Below are 19987 nucleotides of genomic sequence, written 5' to 3'. Positions count from 1 at the left end.
CCCGGCTTCAGAAATGTGTATGAGCCAAAGATTGCCCCTTGAGAAAGGAGGTCAGTGTCCCCCGTCACTGATTGTTTTCAAAAGTAAACCCTGGTAGAATCGCTGGAAAACTGTTTGGCAGTATCCACCAATGTGAACATAACACAGCCCATAATAATGACCTCCTCAGTGTGTACGTTACGTTCACCAGATTGTTCATGGCAACGCTTGTTAGGATAGCCTCCGACTGGCAACTCCCCCAAATCTCATCGGCAGAGGATTGGAAAAACACAATGAAATATTCTACAGCCAGGAGAGCGAGCCATCTGTGATTACCCTCATTAATGTGGATGTCTCTTGTCAACATGATGGTGAGTGAAAGAAGCCAGATACAAAAAAGAGTGAGCTGTGTGATTCCGTTTATAAAAAAACAAGAGGTAACGCGAAGATCTCCTTCAGAAGGCTAGTGGTTAACTTTCCGGGGAGAGGGGGGAGAACAGAGAGACAGCAAAGGAGTTTGGGGGTGCTTCTAGGATGCTGGTAACATTCTGTTTCCTCAGGCCCATGCTGGTTACACAAGTGTTTTCTGTTTCTGAAATTTGGTCAAACTGCATTTTTGTTGCATGTACATTCTCTTGTACATTCCTCTTCAGTACAAAGTTTGCTTAAGCAAAAGTGAATATCCTAGTGGAGGAATTATTTTGTTTTCCCACTTCCAGTCTCTCCCATCTCTGCCCAGAGAGCATCCCCAGAAACTGGAAGAAGGAAGAGTCTGGGTCTGGGTTCACAATCAAAGATGAGAAAGAAACATAGCTAAAGACCTCGGTCCTTTTGGGGTGCCCAGCCCTGTGTAGGGCGCCTGTGGGAGTGGTTATGAGAAAGGAGACAGGGTAAGGCAAGGTCACCTGCTCCAGGTCAGAGCCAGGAAGTGGCAGGGCAGGACTTGAATTGCGCCTTTGTTCCAGACCCCAGGCTTTTCCCTCCTCTGCTCCCCTCTGGTCTAGCACGAACAAGAGGCCCAAAATGAGGCTGATTGCTGGTAACCAAGGCCTCCTATTCTGACTTTCAAAAGGGGTGGGGCTGGCTACCTTATCTGTCTGCCTTGCCTCCTCCTGGCTGGAACAAAGCAATTTTGAGACATTTGACAGACACTAAGGATTTCTGGCCATGCTTTATGTCCTGCTGTGCTTTTAGATAAAGCTAAAAGCCTCTGAGACTCATCCCTAGATGTGGGTTCCTGAAATTAAGAAAAAGGGAATTGAATTCAATGTGGACACCAAGAGAAAGCGCACAGCAGACAGCGGGGGTCAAAGGGAGCCCCCCTGGAGGCTCCCCTGGAAGAAGGTGAAACTAGCAATGACCTTCTCTGCTTTCTTCTTCTAAAGGAGAGGCCTAGACATTTCCTTCGGTGCCCCAAACAGCTCACACTCCCCTTTGCACAAACTCTCTCTTTCCCAACACTTCTCTTCCCTGGTCTTTGCTTGGGAGCCCAGATGGTGCTGGAGTTTGGCCTAGGTGTCTGATTCTCTGGATTTGTATCCTATTAAGATTTCAAATCTCAGCTTACATGTCACTTGCTCCAGAAATGTGGACATTCCCTCTTAGAGCTCTTACTGCACAGGATTATAATTGTTTAACCTAACTGGAAACTCCCTGGGAGAAGCACACCAGCCACTCTGCTCTCGACTGCATCCCCAGGGCCCAGCACATAGGTGCTCAACAAGTATTTGTTAAAAGATGGAGGGAAAGGCTGTGAGAACCGTCAGGCAGTGGCTCACCTCACAGGGCTGGTCCTTTTCCCATGTCATGCAATTAGTCAGTCACTTGAGCCCAAGTTCCTTTATTTATTTTTTAAAAGATTAATTTTTAAATGCATACAGAACTGGGGTACACGCCAGAGGTACAGGGGCAGTGAGAGGATTCACCAGAGACAGAGTGGGAAGCAGGACAGGCAGATCGACTGAAATACACTGCTGAGGGGAGCAGCGGGCGGGTCAGGAGAGGTCTGCCTCGCCATGTGGGTCACCTCTGGGGCGGGGATCGAACTCATGCAGAAGTGGCTTTAGCTTCTTAGTGCTGTGCTTTAACCTGCTGCGCCACCAGGGAGGGCCCTGATTTTTTTTTAAAGTAACTTCCCTCTTGGGTAAGAAAAGACCAGGTATTTCTTATTTATGCTGGCAGTTTTGTGTGAAACTGACAGTATTATTTTTACCTCAAAATGCTACAAAATGCCAGGCAGGTGATAGCCAGGAAGGGGTACATGGAGATCTGGAGGCTGTCAGCCAAATGGGTCCAGAAAAGTGGAGGGGAGAGCATCATCTTTGGCCATTCTGAGACCTTTTCTGTAGGTAGCTATCTGAATTAGCAGAGGTACATTCTCCTTGGTCCCAAGAGAAACTACCTCCCTCCAAAGCAGAGTTTCTCTACCTTGGCACGATTGACATTTGGGGGCTTAATAATTCTTTGTTGTTGTGGGGAGCTGTCCTGTGCATTGCAGGATGTTTTGGGTGTCATGGACTGAAAAAGTGCCCACCCAAATTTATGCTCATCTGGAGCCTCAGGACATGGCCTTGGTGGAAAGATTCTATACAGATGTTAAGGATCTGAAGATAAAATCACCCTGGGCTTAGCCCTCCAATCTCATGACTGGGGTCCTTAGAGCCTCATGCCAAAGAATGCCAAGGATCGCTGGCAATGTCCACTGGCCAGAAGCTAAGAAGCAAGGAAGGCATCTTCCCCAGAACCTTCAGCTAGAGTGTGAAAACTCCTTGATTTTGGACTTCTACCTTCCAGAATTGCGAGACGGTAAATTTCAGTTAAATCACCGCATTTGTGGCAATTTGTTCTGGCAGCCCTGAGGAGCTAATACAAGCACCACCTCTAGCTTCTCGCTGAAAGGTAGAATAATGCTCCCCCCGCTTCCCTCCCCATTATAACAAACAGAATGTTTCCAGGCATGGCCAAATATCCCCTTGGTGGATAACAGCCCCTTTCTTCACCTGCCCCTCAAAACAACTGCAGATATAATGAGACGACAGAGTAGAATGGGATGACCCTAGGTGTGGATTTCAGCCCCATCTCAGAAGATCGACGTGACCTTGGAAAAGTTACATAACTTCTCCAAACCTCATTCTCCTCATGAGTAAAATGGGGGTTAAGCCGTCACCTGGATCTCACGGTCCCATCGTGCTGAAGCAACGCGCTCACGTGTAGGACGTGCTGGGTCCACTGTCCTGCACACAGGGAACACTCAATAAACAGTGACTGAAACAATCATTGCCGCAAGTGCTTTTATGAAGCAATAATAATATTACCCAATTGGTAATAACTGTATTAAGAAATAACAATGACAATTATCATGGTTATTATGGAGAGATTGTAAGCTGAGTCAGTTTTTCTCATATAATCTCCTATGGGAGCGGTGGGCGGGGACTGCGGAAGCCCCGCCCCCTCGCTCGCGGTGGTTGTCGTCGGGTTGCCCCGGCAACGCAAGGAGGGTCGCAGGCGGAGTGACGCGCGGCCGCTAGCCCTCGTCGCTCTCCGCCACACTCGGCTTTCAGCAAGGGCCACTTGGGCGGTAATGAATGACGAAAACTCTGAGAACAATGTCACAGAGTTGCAGGTCGGGGAGGAGAACGAGCTGCCTGTTATCCAGCTGGTGGGGCTGGTGGAAGAGCTCAGGTACCCGCCGGCCGCTTTCGGGGGGCCGCCCTGGGTGCAGCGTGGAGACTTTCCACATCCGCATTGAACACAGAGGAAACTAAGACGCCCTCCAAAGTGGGGAAGCCACCTCCTTTGCTCTTTACCTTTTTATCTCCACGACCACGGAGCTAACAAGCCGTTAATGGAACAGGAACTGGGTGGGGATGCGAGGGGTGGGGGTGGCCAGCTGGGAGGGGCGCTGGTGAAGCCCACGCTTCTGCGTGCTGGGGCCGATCTGGTGCAAAACCAAGAGCTTAGCTGCTTCTCCACTGTGCGGGGCGGGTGGGACCAAGTGACGTCTAAGGCCCTTTCCAATGCAAAGATTGACAAAATTACGTGGCAGCAAGATAGAAAAGAAATGACTGAAGATATTTTTTTCGTTTGAGACAACTTATGACTGAAGCAAAATATAAGCATGGAGAGGGACAGCAAAGTATGGCTCTATCTTTTGTATCTTAGCAGTACGTTTTATAGCTACGATAGCAAGTAAATTGGATGTCAGAATTTCATGATGCACTTGAGGTTTTTGTTCAACATATTGGCCTCACACTGGATAGCCTGGCACTGGTAGCTTGGCAATACAGGATAAATGAGGTTTTATCATCTCAAGGGGTTTACTTTCTATGTCCATAAATAGTTTAGGTCACACTTGGGATATTTTAAACATATTATTATGTGCCAACTCTTTTACATATATGACCTTCTATAATGGTACAGCAATACTAGTTTGTGAATGAGAAAACAGAAGATGCAGAAGTTAAGTCACTTTCCTAGGATCACACAGCTAGCTAGTCAGGATGAAGCCTACTCTGGAAATATGACATGTGCTGAGAAAGACTCACTGACTTATCGGGCATTCCATTGAGTCTTTACCAATAATCTTAAAATTCAGCAAAGCAGGACTTAGCTCAATAATATAGGAAAATATCAAAGCTGTCCTTTGTCATATATACACGTGTGTCATATACAGATATAACGTGTATTATATTTCTATGAAGTTAAAGAGTTAGGAAGGTGATAACCTTGACACATTCATGATAAATTAGGTTTTATCATCTCAAGTTGTTTTAGAAAAAAATCTGTTCAAAGCTTTCCCAGCATTTATAATAAACTTCCAGTGGATACTTTACGGGAAATTAAAAAACCTGAGAAACAAACAAAAGGAAACATCTGAAGTTTGTGTAACTCCAAGAACATAGGCACTCGTGAGGAATTTCACAAATGCATTAGAAATACTTGAAGAAATAAGTAGCTTCAGCTCAGCAACAGTCTTCAATATAAGTCTAGTAATATGAATTTTATGACTATATATTTAAAAAATATCAAATACTTAAATAACACTCTGCTTTAAGTATCAAATGCTTAAAAAGCACTAAAAGTTTTGCATTCACTATTACAACAGGTGCTGTTATTCCCATTTTACAGATGAGGAAACTGAGGCACCAAAGAATCTTGCAGAAGGTGACACATGGCTAGCATGTGTTAAGTACTAGTTATTTTAGTTTTAATTCCCACTAGTAGAACTTATTCAGATACCTTCTGTCTTGCAGCTATGGAAATTCTGCTCTCAAAACTGAGACAGAAATGTTTGAGAAATATTACAATAAATTGGAGGCCAGGGAACCACGATATTCTCGATTATTAGAAGCCAAACTAACAGGAGCAGAGTTTGCACAGGTATGCAATGGAGATCTAAGAATCCTTTTATTCTGTGCCCTTTTACACATAAGTGCTGTTTGATTGTTGGCTTTTAGTGCTCTCCCCTTTGCCAAATGGCATCTGACTTTCTTCCTATTCTACTTTTGATTCTTCTTTCCCCTACAAGGTTTTTCTTTCAAGTGAGTGTACAAGGAATCAGCTTCAACTAAGAATGAATTGACTTACTCAGAATATCTTAGTGTGTTTAAAATGATTCTCTAAAATTGGGGCACTCAACTGTTTACAAAGGCCAGCCAGCCACATGAAGGACTGAAATGGACCCCATTTGACACGGGGTCATTCCTCCCTCATTTAGAAGAGCCAGACAGGAGTATTTTTGCCAGCATCGTACATTTTAAAGGGAAGCTGGAAATCTGGATTACTTGGGTGGGGTCTTCTAATTTTTTTTAGGGTGGGTAATTAAATTAAAAAAAATAAAATGTTGTGAAGGTCTATCTTCGAATGGACCAAACAATACCCTTTTTAGGCTGACATATTCCTGGGGCCACCAGCCTGTGTGTGAACTTTAACTTAAATGCATTGGAAGTACAACATTTTCATCTATTTGTTTTTGCTGAGCACCGTGTCTGCAGAGGCAACTTCTCTTCTGTGTTCAGTTTGGGAAGCCCTGACTGCCAGGCTTTTCCTGACACTGACTTGAATGCTAGTCTTTAATAGGTTCACGGTCTTTCCCCCTCAAAACACTTTTTTGCTTTTATATTTTCAGTTCACTGTCAAACACAGCCCTTTGAAGTATTTAGCACAGGGCCTTACGTTGATTTGTAACTTGTGAAATAACCTCAACTAACATCCAGAATCTTTTCAGTGGAGTCATCAAAGTGACTGAGTGGTCACCTCGAGCCGCTTCACTGTGAGTTCCCATTTGACAATGGCTTTGTTTTTCTCACATGACAGTTACGAGGCAGACACAGATCCAAATCCCGCGTAGACCGTTTAATAGGTCTCAGTATTGATCAAAAATTGGAGCTTGTACAAAAGGAGCTGGAAGACACAAAGGATGAAATAAGGCACATGAGGGCAAATGCAGAACGGGACCTGCAGCACCATGAGGTACGCCCTTCTCTCTGGAGGCCACGTCAGGGCTCCTCAGTTGTCCCTTATCAAAGAGTACTTAGAGCATGTTCATCTAATGACTGGTACTTTGAAGGAAACACAAGTAGGAGCAGACAAGTCAAGGGCCTACCTTGAAGGAACTTACTACCTGCCTAGGGAGACATCATATTCTTAACTTTTTTTAAATGGAAAATTTCAAAGCTTCAGTAATGTGGGGAGCCTAGCCCAGTGAACCCCTATGCACTCAACACCCACATGCAGCAGCATTGCCATATGGCCACTCTTATTTCCTGCATATCACTGCCGCCTACACATAAAAGACCTCGGAGCTATTATGACGTGAATCCTGGACACGTTGTGTATTTAAGTATTTTGGTATGTGGATCTAAGATATGGATTCTTTTAAAAAAATATAACCTAACATTTATAATAATTTCTTAATAATATGAGAAGTTTGAGGTTTAAGCCAGTGAATTAGTGAAAAATCCCTTACTAGTCTTCACATGGAACACACAGCCACACTCCATGTCTTGTTGCAAATCAAGTCTCTTTTCTACCAGAGAAGAAACATCATCATTAGTTAAGCTGTTCATGAGATGAAGCTGTTGAGAGTCCAACTGTAGGGAAATTGATGCTTCTGTTCTTTCTTCATGTGGACACACAGCATCACACTCCTTGCCTCAAGAGGGGCAGATTAGTGGACGATGTCGCCACTGATAGAACCACGTGTGCTGTGTAAATCGACCCCTTCTTCCCTCTGTACCTCCCTTCTGCTCCACCATCTCCTTTTCTCTCCTTCCAAACATGCATTTCTGAATTCTAGCAAGTTCATGGAGCTTGGGATATGGTAGCATTAGCCTGACATGCCAGATTGTGTGAATTGAACATCACGGTGTGGTCTAGAATGGCCTGAGAAGACTTTGTTGAAGAGTTGGGGCTGGACATAGGACTTGGAATGATCTTGAAGAATGATGGCACTTGCTTAAGGAATAGGAAAAGGGGCCTCTATGGTAGCCTTGGGGTTAAATCTTAGCACTACCACCACGAAGGCCTACGACAAGGGCCTGAGTTTGATCCCCGCCAGGGAGCTGACCCACAGGGCACAGCAGACTTGTCTTCCCGCTGCTCCCCTCAGCAGTGTATTTCAGTCAGTCTGCCTGTTCTGCTCCTCACTCTGTCTCTGGTGAAACTTTCACCACCACCCTCCTCACCTTGAAAGACCAAACTGATGCCATGACAGGCTTCAGAATGCTTCTGAACCAGCCAGGCCTAAGTTTTGGTTATCAACAAGATGCCAAGACTGGATTTAACTGTAAATGTCCTAATCTTTCTCATCCCATAGCAACAGCCAATTAGCAAGTAGGTAAGTAACCAGTACATATCAGGAAAATGCCAGATGTCCCAAGGTATGCAGGCCGAGTAGTGAAGGTCACATCTTACATGCATAGATCAACCGGGTTAAGACAAGATAACTTTGTTCAATGTCCACCAACCAATGTACATCTGTAATAAAAACCCTGCCTTTCCTCAACTCAAAGCTCTCAACTTTGGCTGCTGCGCCGCTGCATGTTGGGAGCTCAGGCTTGAACTTGCAATAAAGACCCTCCTGTGCTTTGCATCGGAATCAGCTCCTTGGTGGTCTTTGGGAAACTCGAAACCTGGCACAACCACCTCTGGCTCAACTCTTCAACAAAGCCTTCTAAGGCCATTCTAGACCACATCATGATGTTCAATTCACACAATCTGGCATGTCAGGCTAATGCTACCATATCCTAAGCTCCATGAGCTTGCTAGAATTCAAAAATGCATGTTTGGAAGGAAAGAAAAGGAGATGTGGAGCAGAAGGGAGGTACAGAGGTAAATGTTTTTATTTATCTAGAGATAAATAAAAAATCTTTAGGAAAAAAAATGGACAGGAAAAGAAGGGTCCCCTAGGTCAGGTGAATGACATGAACACGGGAATAAACACGACAAGTTCAAGACACTGTGGGGGCCAGTGTGATTAGAGAAAAGGGTGTTCGGGGAGTTGTATTAAGACAGATTTAATAGTCCTGTGAGACTTTGAGAACCAGGCAGAGGAGTGAGGCCTGCCAGTAAAGGAAGACAATTCTGCTTATTGGTGACCATTAACAGAACCATGTGCACTGCATAAATCTCTCTTTCCTTCCCACTCTGCCTCCCTCTGCTCCCCATCTCCTCCTCGCTCCTTCCTTCAACATGCAATGTTTAATTTCTAAGCATATTAATGGAGCCCAGTGATTTGCTCTGCACCTACAGATACCTTCATTTCATTCTTTAAAATAATGTGTTTCCTTATTTAAAGGCAATCTACTTTGTCATAAAATTTAAACGCACACGTAAGCAAAAAGAAGACCATTTGGAAATACCCACATCTTACCCTCTAAAGGAAATTATAATTGATCTGGCATTTATCTCCTTTTAGAGTTTATTTTCTGACACTTTACAATCTCTTTCTGTGTCAATACATGTATTCATTTGTAACATTATTTTTTAAATTACAGAAGTACATACTAGGGGTGCTGCTTTGTCTCCCCACTAATCCATCTCTCTAGCTGTGATTATGGTCAGTGTATACTGTATTATTTGTTAAAAATTTTTTAAAGATTTTATTTATTTATTTATTTATTTATGCATACAAGAACTGGGGTACAGGCCAGAGATGGGGATGGTGGTGAGAGGATTCACCAGAGACAGAGCGGGGAGCAGAACAGGTGGAATGACTGAAATACACTACTGAAGGGAGCAGCGGGTGAGACAGGAGAGGTCTGCTGTGCTGTGTGGGTCAGCTCCCTGGCCAGGGATGGAACTCATGCTGCAGTGTCTGGCAATAGTTTGTTAGTGCTGAGACTTAACCCCTGCACCACCAGGGAGCCCCATGAGCATCATTTTAATATTAAGAAGAAACTTAATGTATGGAGACCCCAAGAGGCCTGAGAATTTAGGTTTCTTTAGAGAATATTTTTGGCGATTCTCTTCTCTCATTGCGCTGACTCCCCCAGGCTATTATACAGGAAGCTGAGATCCGATGGACTGAAATTCAGAGAGCGATGTATGAGTTTGAAAAAGATATTCTAAAAACCATATCAAAGAAGAAAGGGAGTATTTTGGCCACTCAGAAAATGTTGAAGTACATCGAAGACGTGAACCATCGGAGGGTGAGTTGCAGGAGGTTAGAGCTTAGTGGGGGAGAGTGGACTCACACAACACAGAAATGACCCCCACGAGGCAGTCCTGTCTCCTTGGGTTTGCCGTGAAAGTTGCCTACAGAGGCACATTTTGCATCCCCAGAAGTGTGTGCCTGTTTCAACATTCAGGATTCTGAGAAAGTTAACATCAACCCAGGAGATGGTCAGTCTCTCAGATCAGCTTTTTTTTTTTTTTACTGTTGCGATTTGTTTCAAGATCTGATCAATTTTCTGAGAAGGTGAGGTCCTATGAGTCAGGTGACTACATGGAATGGGACAGATAAACCCAAGCTCTTTGAGTCCCATTATTATTACAGTAAGGAACCAAATGCTTCTTCACTTGCAAAGATTTTAGAGCCCTTTGAACTTTGGACCCTGAAGATAGTTAGGGAAATAGACCCTAATGTAAATACTAAAAATTATGTCAGCTACCCCGAGAATAAAAAACACCAAAGAACCGTCAGATCATTTTTCAGGAAAGGGCACATTACATACCTGAATGCTCTTGAATTTAAAACAATGGAAAATGTGCATGGAGCTGGCCTGGTCTCCCCTGCTTCCTGGGTGTGGGTGAAATGCCATGGCAACAACTTGGGGCTGCAGAACCTCTGGAACATAAGTGACTGATTCTTAGGGCGATTCAGGGTTTGGTTTTCAATCCCAGACCTACTCATTTTTCAAACCAACAGGGAAGAAGAGGAGAAATAGATTAAACTATGCTTTCATTTTTTAGGATAACATAAAGGATAAATTACGTTTGAAGAATGTTTCTCTCAAAGTCCAGAGGAAAAAAGTGCTTTTACAGTTGAGGCAGGTATGTGGCTTGCTTGCTTTCGCTCTTTTATTCTTCTTTTCTCCCTTCCTTCCTCCCCTTCTCTTCCTACTCCCTCCTTCTCCTCCTTTCCTTTCTCTTTCATTTTTTAAAGCATTTTTTTTAAAAGGATTTATTTATTTGTGCATACAGAACTGGGGTACAGGCCAGAGGTGCGGGGGTGGTGAGAGGATTCACCAGAGACAGAGTGGGGAGCAGAACAGGCAGACTAACGAAGTACACTGCTGAGGGGAGCAGTGGGTGGGGGTGGGGTGGGAATAGGTGAGGTCTGCTGCGCCATGTGGGTCACCTCCAGGCCGAACTCACACTGAAGCAGCTGCAGCCAGCTTGCAGTGCTGCACTTTAACCTGCTGCGCCACCAGAGAGGGCCCTATTTTTCTTTTTTTCTAAGATTACTGTGATAGGTAAAAAGAATTCCATGTCCTTGTTCCTGAAATCTTTGTCATAAGAGATTTTGCAATGTAACTAAGTCAAGGTTCTTGAGATGAAGAGTTGCAAGATGTGAACCAACTCTTCAGAAACATCATATTTTTTTTTCCCTTCTGAGCTGTAGAAAGAAGAGGTGGGCGAGGCCCTCCATGATGTTGATTTTCAGCAACTGAAGATCGAGAATGCTCAGTTTTTAGAGACGATTGAAGCAAAGAATCAAGAACTGATCCAACTAAAATTGGCATCTGGGAACACCCTGCAGGTCCTCAATGCATACAAAGTAAGACCTGCCCCAAGTTCCTGTCCCCAAGGCTTCCCTAGTCCACCTCTCTGACCACGACGAATCCCCATGTACCCTGCAGTTTCATGCAAAAGGTTACGTGCTCTTCACTCTCCTGCTGCCCACTGCTTTCAGCAAAGCTGTGTCTCCTGCAGTTCTCTGAATGGCTCACATCCCTGCAACATGTTTGAGTCAAGAGGGGGCAACAGGGGGAGAGATTTTTCTTTTTCTGTTTTAAAAGCTATCCAGGTGCTGGAGTCCCCCTGAATGAAAGAGGGGGTGAGGGCCATGCATTTTTAAAATATAAATTCCCTGGATGGTTTTTATGCACTGGGACTTTTGCTAACTTACCCACATTTCGGGCTCTGTTAAGAGAAACTCTGGAACTTAAAGTTTCTCTTAGTAAATGGTGTGGGATGCCTGACCTCTCAGGTGGAGGCAAGACTCCCCAGGGCTTCTCCTCCCATGCCACATGGACTGAAATCTGGGCAACCCCGGGAGGGCAGGCTCAGGTTCCTGGCCAGTGCTGCTCTTCTGCTTGATGAAGAGACGCCTCTCCCTATAGTTTTGAGCAGTCACCTTTGCTCAAGCCTTCACCTGTTGTTTTTATTTCAGAGCAAACTGCACCGAGCCATGGAAATGACTACCATTTTGGAGAAGGAGATCTTGCTGAGAAATGACTTGCTTGAAAAAATTGAAAAAGAAACCATACAAGTCGAGGAGGTAGGAGAGGGGAGCATCAGACAAAAGTTCTAAAAGCCTCGCATTCACTGCCTCGTGTATTGTAGTTTTCTTGTTAATTTTTGTTAGCATTCACATATCATGTAACTTACCCACCTAAAGTATACATCTTAATGATTTATAGCAGTCACAGAATTGTATCAGCAGCAGCACAATAATTTGGGGACTTTGCATCACCCCAGAAAGTAGCCCTGACCCCAATCCTTAACCATTTCTCACCTCATGCTCAACCCCCAGCCCTAAGCAATCCCAAATTTACTTTCCATCCCTGAATTGCCTGTCCTGGACATTTTATATAAAAGGGATCATCAAAGCATGGTCTTCTGGGACTGGCTTCTTGAATTTTAGTAATATTTTCAAGACTTGTGTGGTGGCACATACCCATGCTTTGTTTATCTTTATGGTTGACTGGCATTTCCTTGTTGGATACACCTAGCCTTTTATTTATCTGCTCGTTGGTTGACTGACGTTTGAGTTGCTTCTACATTTTGGCTATTATGAATAGTGCTGCTATGAACATTCATGTGCAAGTGTTTGTATGAATGTATGTTTTCTTTTCTCTCAGCCATACAGCTAAAAGTGGAATTGTGGGTTGCATATGGTACCTCTATATTAAGGTTTAGAGAAACTGCCAAACTGTTTGGCAAATTGGCTGCACCACTTTATTTTTGTGTAGAACTGGGGTGCAGGCCAGAGGTGTGAGTGTGAGAGGATTCACCACAGATAAGAGTGGGGCACAGAACAAGTGGATTTATTGAAATACACTGCTGAGGGGAGCAGTGGGCAAGACAGGAGAGGAGAGGTCTGCTGCGCCACTTGGATCAGCTCCCTGGCCCAGGGTCAAACTCAGATTTTAGAGGCTACAGAGCTGAGAGTTAACTCCCAGGCCACCAGGAAGGCCCAGCTGCACAAATTACATCCCCATCAACAAAGCACGAGGGTTCCAATTTCTGCACATCTTTTGTAAATGCTCGTTATGCCAGGGAGTCTTTGTGTGTTTCTCTTTTGCGCCCATCCTAGTGGGTGTAAAGCGGTTTCAATTTGAATTTCCCTGATGACTAATGAATTGTCTGTACATTGAATATTCAAGTCCTTTGCCCAGTTTTTATTTGAGTTATCTTTTCATCACTGAGTAGTAAGAATCTTTATGTAGTCTCGATTCAAATCTTTTATCAGATGCATGCTTTACAAATACTACCTCCCGAGAGTTTTCTTTTCGTTTTCTTCATTGTATTGTTTGTAGAACAAATATTTTTTATTTAGATGAAGTCCCACTCATCGGTTTATTTCTTCTATGCTTGTGCTTTCGACGTCAGACCTAAGAAATCATCACCTGAACCAATATCATGAAGATCTACTCCATGTCTTTTTTTTTAAAAAAAGATTTATTTATTTATTCATACAGAACTGAGGTACAGGCTAGAGGTGCAGGGGTGGTGAGAGGCTTCACCAGAGACCGTAGGGAGAAGAACAGACTGACTGACAAAGTACACTGCTGAGGGGAGCAGCAGGCAGGTCAGAAGAGGTCTGCCACGCCATGTGGGTCACCTCTGGGGCAAGCTGGGATCGAACTCATGCTGAAGTAGCGTTAGCTTCTTAGTGCTGTGCTTTCACCCGCTGTGCCACCAGGGAGGGACCTCCATGTCTTTTTAAAAGAGTTTATAGACCTTGCATTTAAATTTATAATACATTTAGAGTTAACTTTGTAAATAGCGTGAGGAAGGAGTCCAAACACTAAAAGGAGAAAAGGGATGAAATACACGCAGTTTATTATATTAACCTATTTGCCATTTGTGGTTGTTTCTCTCCACTTCTTCCTGTGGACCTGAGTCACCACCTGGTGTTATTTTCTTACTCCAATACAATTTTGTTTCAGCTTTGTCTCCTCTGCTGGCATTGTCAAATCTATTACATTTTTCATGTTACATGCCCCCAATATAATTTAATACATATTGTTTTACAATCAGTGAAGAGAAAGAGTATCTACTATCTTTTATAACTACATCATTACGTTTCTTTATGCTATTTTTTTTTTCTTGCTGATTTGAGTTACTGTCTGGTGTCTTGTTTTAGGTCTGAAGAACCTTATTATTTCTTGTAAGGCAGATCTGCTAGTAATGACTATCTGTGAATATCTTCACTTCTTTTCTTCATTTTTCAAAAAGAAATTTTAGTTTTGAACTATTTCAGATTCACAGGAAAACTGTGAAGATAGTACAGGGTGTTCCCAAATATATCTCCTGTTGTTAATACTTACATTAGTAGCTTGTAACCCATTTATTAAATATATTTATAATATAAAACATACTTATTAAAAGTAATAAAACAATAGCAATATTTATTACTATTGTATATAATTAATATGGCTCATATTTCCTTAGTTTGCAACTAACGCCTTTTTTTTCTGTTCCCAAGCCCACAGGGATAGGACATTACATTCAGTGTAATGTTCCCTAGGTTCCTCAGGCTGTGATGGTTGCTCAGACTTGTTGATGAGCTTGACCGTTTTGTGGAATGCTGGTTGGCTCTTTTATAGAATGCTCCTACCCTGCTGATTTAGCTGGTGTTTTTCTCATTACTTGATTAGGGTCACGTAGTTTTTGGAAAACACTACAGAGTTGAAGTGCTGTCCTCTTCAGATTGTATCAAAGACATGTGATGTCTGCTGATGTTAACCTCGATGCCCTGACTGACAGTGTTCTGTAGGTTTCTCAATGGTAAAGATACTTTTTCTACCATCTTGCCTATATTGTCTCTTTGGGAAGAAGTTACTATATGGGACCCTCCCTGGTGGCGCAAGGGGTTCCAGCACAGCACTATGAAGCCACTGCAGCACGAGTTCAATCCCCTGCCAGGGAGTGACCCACATGGTGCAGACCTCTCCTGTCTTCCTGCTGCTTCCCTCAGTGGTGTATTTCAGTAGAGCTGCCTGTTCTACTCCCCACTCTTGTCTCTGGTGAATCCTCTCATCCGCTGCACCTCTGGCCTGTACCCCAGTTACCTGATGTAAAAATAAATTTAAAAATGTTAAATTATTTGGAATTTTCTCTATGGGAGAGTTGTACCCCATTCATTTGTAGCAGCTCTGGTGCCAGGCTATTTACATGTGGGCTATAATCTAGCGTTGTTTACTTTGTTGTCCACGATGTTCCAGCGTGGCCATTAGGAGCACTCAGTGGATTTTTCTGCCCCTTTGACATATAGCCACTTCTCTGGGGGAAGAGGGTTGCTTTGTTTTGTTTTGAGTACTTTGCTTCCTGACACTAGAAGATGCTCCAGGCTCATCTTGTGTATTTGCTGTCCGAGTCCCGGAATCAGCCATTTCTCCGCAAAATCCTTGATCCTCTTGAGAATAATATTAGAAACCATGATCATTTTTTTATTTCATTTTTGAAAAATAGCTTTGCTGTATATGATTCATAGTTTCAGCACTTGGACTGTTCATCCACTTCCTCCCGGCCTCCATTATTTTTGATGAGAGCTCAGCTTATGTGATAAAAATTGTTTTCTGTTGTACTTTCACTATTGTCTTTGCTTTGTGATTCAGCCTTTTGAGTATGGTGTGTCTGGGTGAGGATTTCTTTGCCATATATCTTGGTGTTGTTGAGCTTCTTGGCTATGGGGTGTTAAGGTTTTACATCAAATTTGGGAAGTTTTTTGCAAGCTGACCATAGATCAGAGGCATACAGCAAAGGCGGCAGGTGGGTCAGAACAGGGGACTATGGTGATGGTGCACCTGTAATGCGGTGGTGGGAGACTATGGGGATGTACCTGGGGGAGATGTCGGCTGTACCAAACTGAGCAATGATGTAAGAAAAAAAATGGGGACGTTTTTAGCCATTATGTCCTTAGCTTTTTGTGTGTGTGTGTGTGTCTTTCTCTTCTCCACACCTTATTCCCCTTACGTGTATGTCAGTGTATTTGGTGGTGTCTCAAATTCCTCTGGGAATTGTTTTTGTCTATTTCTACTCCTCTGTTCCTCATACTGCATAACCTCTATCAAATCACTTTCGAGTTTGCTGATTCTTCTGCTCACTTAACTCTACATTGATCCCCTCTAGTGAATTTTTCATTTCAGTTGTTACGTTGAAAGATTCTGGGTTTTCCATTTGATTATTTAAAAAAACATAATTTCTACCTCTGTATTGATTTTCTCTATCTGGTGAGACATTATTATAATATATTCCTTTAGTTCTTTGAACATAATTTCTGTTGGTTCTTTGAACATATTTATAATAGCTGCTTTGAGGATTTTTCTGAGTCCACCATCTGGACTCTCTCAAAGGCAGTTTATTGTGCCCAGTTTTTTCCCCTGGAGAGGTCACACTTTATTGCTTTATGCTTTGTTTTTGCTTATCATAATTCTTGTTGAAAACTGGACACTTTAGATAATATATTACGGCAAGTGTAAAAAACTTTCTCCCCATCTCTTTCTTGGACTCATTACTTTTTGCTTGTTTGTTTAATCACTGATCTGGACTAAGTCAGTGAAGTCTGTCTCTCCTGCTGTTAGTAGCCTCTGATGTTGCTTCTCAGAGTACAACCTTGATCGTGGACATATCTTCCTAGTAACTAGACCTGAGCTCTTTTTGACTCTTTCCTTCAGCTTCCAGCTAAGGTTTTGGGCTGGTGTCTACCTTTTTGGTGTCATCCCCAGATGTTGGCCTCCATAATTGCTCATGGATTCCTCTAATGCTTTCAGCGACAACCTAATTGCTCTACCTCCCAAAATAATTAAAGTCGGGCACCTTTTAAAATATAAAACCTAGAAACCAAGACATCATTGAAACTAATTATATGAAATGAAAACTTTTCTACCTCACAAAAACCATCATAAGTGAAGCCAGAGGATAAACTGGAAAGCAGTGTATCAAGTATCACAAGGTGCTAATGTTCTTAAGCGATCAGTAACTTTTGTAAATTAAGAAAAAATCTGAAAATAGAAAAAAACGGGCAAAATATTCACTTTGCAGAAAAACTCAAAAAGATTAAAATACTCTACTTCATTCATAAGATAAGGAACACAAAATAAAACTATGTTGAGATATTCCCATCTTCTTGACAAAGATCAAAAAGCTGGTAAGCTGCTGAAAAAAATGGGGGAAAACATGCATTTGCAGTTATTGCTGCTGAAATATCACTGGCCGGCTTGTTACCAATGATGATTTGGCACTTTTTTACCCAGCACACACATAACTTGGGGCAGGGTTTCATGGTGGGGGGGGGCAGTGTTTGACATTTTGGGTCAGATAACTCATGGTGGGGGCTGGCCTGTGAACTGTGTGATGCACTCCTGCCCCCCCCCCCAGGAGAGGTTAGTCATCCCCAGTTAGACAAAAACATCTTGAGTTAATGTCTCCTGGGTGTAGAATGACTCCAGGTTGAGAAACACTAAGTTCACTTCACATTCAGTAGTTTATCCTGCTAATACATTTACATATTTACAATATCCTTTATACCCAGAAGACTAATAATCACAGCACTGTTTGCTGAAATAGCTAGAGATTGAAAAAGTAACTCTTCTGAGGCCTTGTAAATTATGCAAAATCATGCCATTAAAAACAATGAATAAAATTTTTATGTGCTGTTAAGGAAGAACCTTCAAGATTTATTAAGATTTTTTTTTTTAAAAAGCTGGCTGATTAAAACTGAGTATGCTACTGTTTGGGTCAAAAAGGGAAATATTTTTTGTAATGGCATAAATCTTTAGGATACATGAAAATCTAAGTATAGTATATTCTTTGGGTAATGGACCTGTGTGGCTAGGAGATAGGTGTGGGTTAGGAGCTTGTATATTTTTCTGCCATTTGAATTGAGAGGGCTGCCTACTTAAAAAGATTGTTTTAAAAATTATAAGGAAAATGCTAATTTAAAAAATCTGCTCAATTAAAAGAAAAAAGCTAGTTAATTCTACTGCGTGCTCATTTAAAAAAATAAAAATTTAAAAGACAGAATTCTTGAAAATATGGAATAACCACATGATCCAGCAATTCTTTTTAGAGTAGAAATTGAAAACATGAGCCCCAATAGGTGTTTATCCACCCAGCATACATTCTAGCAGCATTATTCACAAAGCCAAAAAGGAACAATTGGCCCAACTATCCTCTGATAGATGAAAAGGCTAAACTGCGGTGTAGACATGTGGAATATTACTCACCCTTAAAAAGGACACACTGGCACATGGATGAGCCTTGAAGACATCATGCTAAATGGAATAAGCCAATACAGAGGGATAAATATATTATTGTATGGTTACATGAAGTACTCAGAGTAGTCAAATTCATAGAGCTAGAAAGTAGAAAGGTGTTTTCAGGACTTGGGGGGAGGGTTATGTGGAGTTTGTGTCTCAGTGGTACAGATATTCAGTTGGGGAGCCAGGTGATGACAGTTGCACAACAATGTACTAAGTGCTGCAGAACTGAACACTTGAAAAAAGTTAAAATGACACATTTTGTTATATAATTTTACAAAAAAAAAAAAAAGACAAGAAACATGAATTGAAACAGACCCAATCAAAGGGTACTTATATGTAATTTTTCTAAAAAAGCTAACCTAATAAATCAAGATAAGTCAAGCATAGTTCTTAGTAAGGGAAGAAATGACTGTTTAAAATTAAGCTTAGTGTTTCTGAACTGGGTAGAAACCTCACGATCTATAAAGAATCAGAATTTTGTGACTTACCCCTTTGAAAATTTTAACAGTTTTCTTTTAGAAGTACATTAAACTGGGAAGATGCCAGGACCAGTTAAACTCAGTAAAGCAGGAACTGCCGGGGTTCTGGGGTTTAACTGTTCCTGCCCCACCAGGACCGAGCAAAAGCCGAGGCTTCGAACAAGAAACTCCGGAAGCAACTGGTGGAATTCCGAGCTCCGACAGTGATGATGTATGTCCAGGAGAAGATCATGAACGCGGACCTGGAGAAGACCATTAAGACGTGGGAGAGGAAAGTGGAGATTGCAGAGGTTGGTCTCAGAGAGCCCTGGGTGGGCAGGCTTCCATGCCCTTCACCTTCTTGGTTGGGATTTTTGCTTTGAGCTAAGAATACAGCTCTCTAGACTCAGAATATCAGCAAGGTGTCTCTGCAGCTGCTTCAACCTATGCCAAAATGAAGGATGGGTTTTTTTTTTTTCTTAAAGCTTCCCTTCTATCCTCAAGACAAGCTTTTCTTGCTCATCAGAACAAGACTCTAGTAATAGCACATTTTCAGCTGCACGTGTTCTTGATGAATTCTGGAAATTATTGAACACCCCCCTCACCATTGATGATGTAGTGATTGCTACTTTATACATAGAGAAGCCAGTGTTTTAAAAAATGAGGTAATAATGGATTTTTAATGCCACGCAGAACCTGAGTGCATGCATTTACACAGCTGCCATGGGTCTACTTACATTTTGACTCTGCCCACAGCCTTTTCATAGGATAAGGATGGGGAGCCCCTGGCCCCCGTGAGCTGTGGAGAGGAGAGGGGAACTTGCAAAGAGGTACTGGTGTCAGACAAAAACAAGCCCAGAGATGCCACAGGCCAGTTTGCACACTGAGGGCATTTTAGACCCCCCTGGAGTAGCTTAAACGCCCAGTCAGGCCACTCAGCAGACTTGGTGTTTGCACACCCAGGACCCAGCTGCACCTCCCACAAGACTTGTGACAGGGAATTAATTAGGAGCCAGAGTTAGTTCCATTAGCTCTGGAGCTGAGAAGTAGCAAAGGAGCAGCAAGAACTTGCAACTTCTCACTTCACTGAACAGAAGCAATCTGGACCGTAGGAAACCTGTACCCCACAGTTCCAGGGAGGCACTGCCCCAGCAGGGTCACCTGCACCATCTCATGGATGCAGGCTGCATTCTGAATAGTCACGACCAGTTTTTCCTTCTCTTCTCCCCCAATCCCGTTTTTCTTTTACAGATGTCTTTAAAAGGCTACCGCAAGGCTTGGAATAAAATGAAAACCAGCAGTGAACAGTTGCAGGAAATGACCCCCCCAGGAAAATAGCCAGAGGAAGGCCATGTTTGCAGACCAAAAAGTGACCCATTAAAGGAATCCGATCCT

General features: G+C 42.7%; 1 protein-coding gene across 1 annotated transcript; it reads left to right on the top strand.

Moving 5' to 3' along the window:
* Window positions 1-3559: 3559 nt before the first annotated feature.
* Window positions 3560-19953, top strand: CCDC113 (coiled-coil domain containing 113). Its single transcript, XM_004690518.2, has 9 exons — window positions 3560-3660; window positions 5232-5358; window positions 6295-6450; window positions 9474-9629; window positions 10393-10473; window positions 11045-11200; window positions 11816-11923; window positions 18748-18903; window positions 19844-19953. The coding sequence occupies exons 1-9, from the start codon at window positions 3560-3562 to the stop codon at window positions 19928-19930; spliced, it is 1128 nt and encodes a 375-aa protein (XP_004690575.1). The 3' UTR covers window positions 19931-19953.
* The last annotated feature ends 34 nt before the right edge of the window (window positions 19954-19987 follow it).

Source organism: Condylura cristata, unplaced genomic scaffold (assembly GCF_000260355.1).
Source record: "Condylura cristata isolate star-nosed mole 26May11 unplaced genomic scaffold, ConCri1.0 scaffold00028, whole genome shotgun sequence".
NCBI classification, from domain to species: Eukaryota; Metazoa; Chordata; class Mammalia; order Eulipotyphla; family Talpidae; genus Condylura; species Condylura cristata.
This window is presented reverse-complemented; position numbering and strand designations above follow the sequence as displayed.

Coding starts and splice junctions, on each gene's coding strand:
- CCDC113 (XM_004690518.2), top strand. CDS start 3,560: ATGAATGACGAAAACTCTGAGAACAATGTCACAGAGTTGCAGGTCGGG. Junction 3,661..5,231: donor GGGCTGGTGGAAGAGCTCAG/GTACCCGCCGGC, acceptor TCTGTCTTGCAG/CTATGGAAATTCTGCTCTCA. Junction 5,359..6,294: donor CAGGAGCAGAGTTTGCACAG/GTATGCAATGGA, acceptor CTCACATGACAG/TTACGAGGCAGACACAGATC.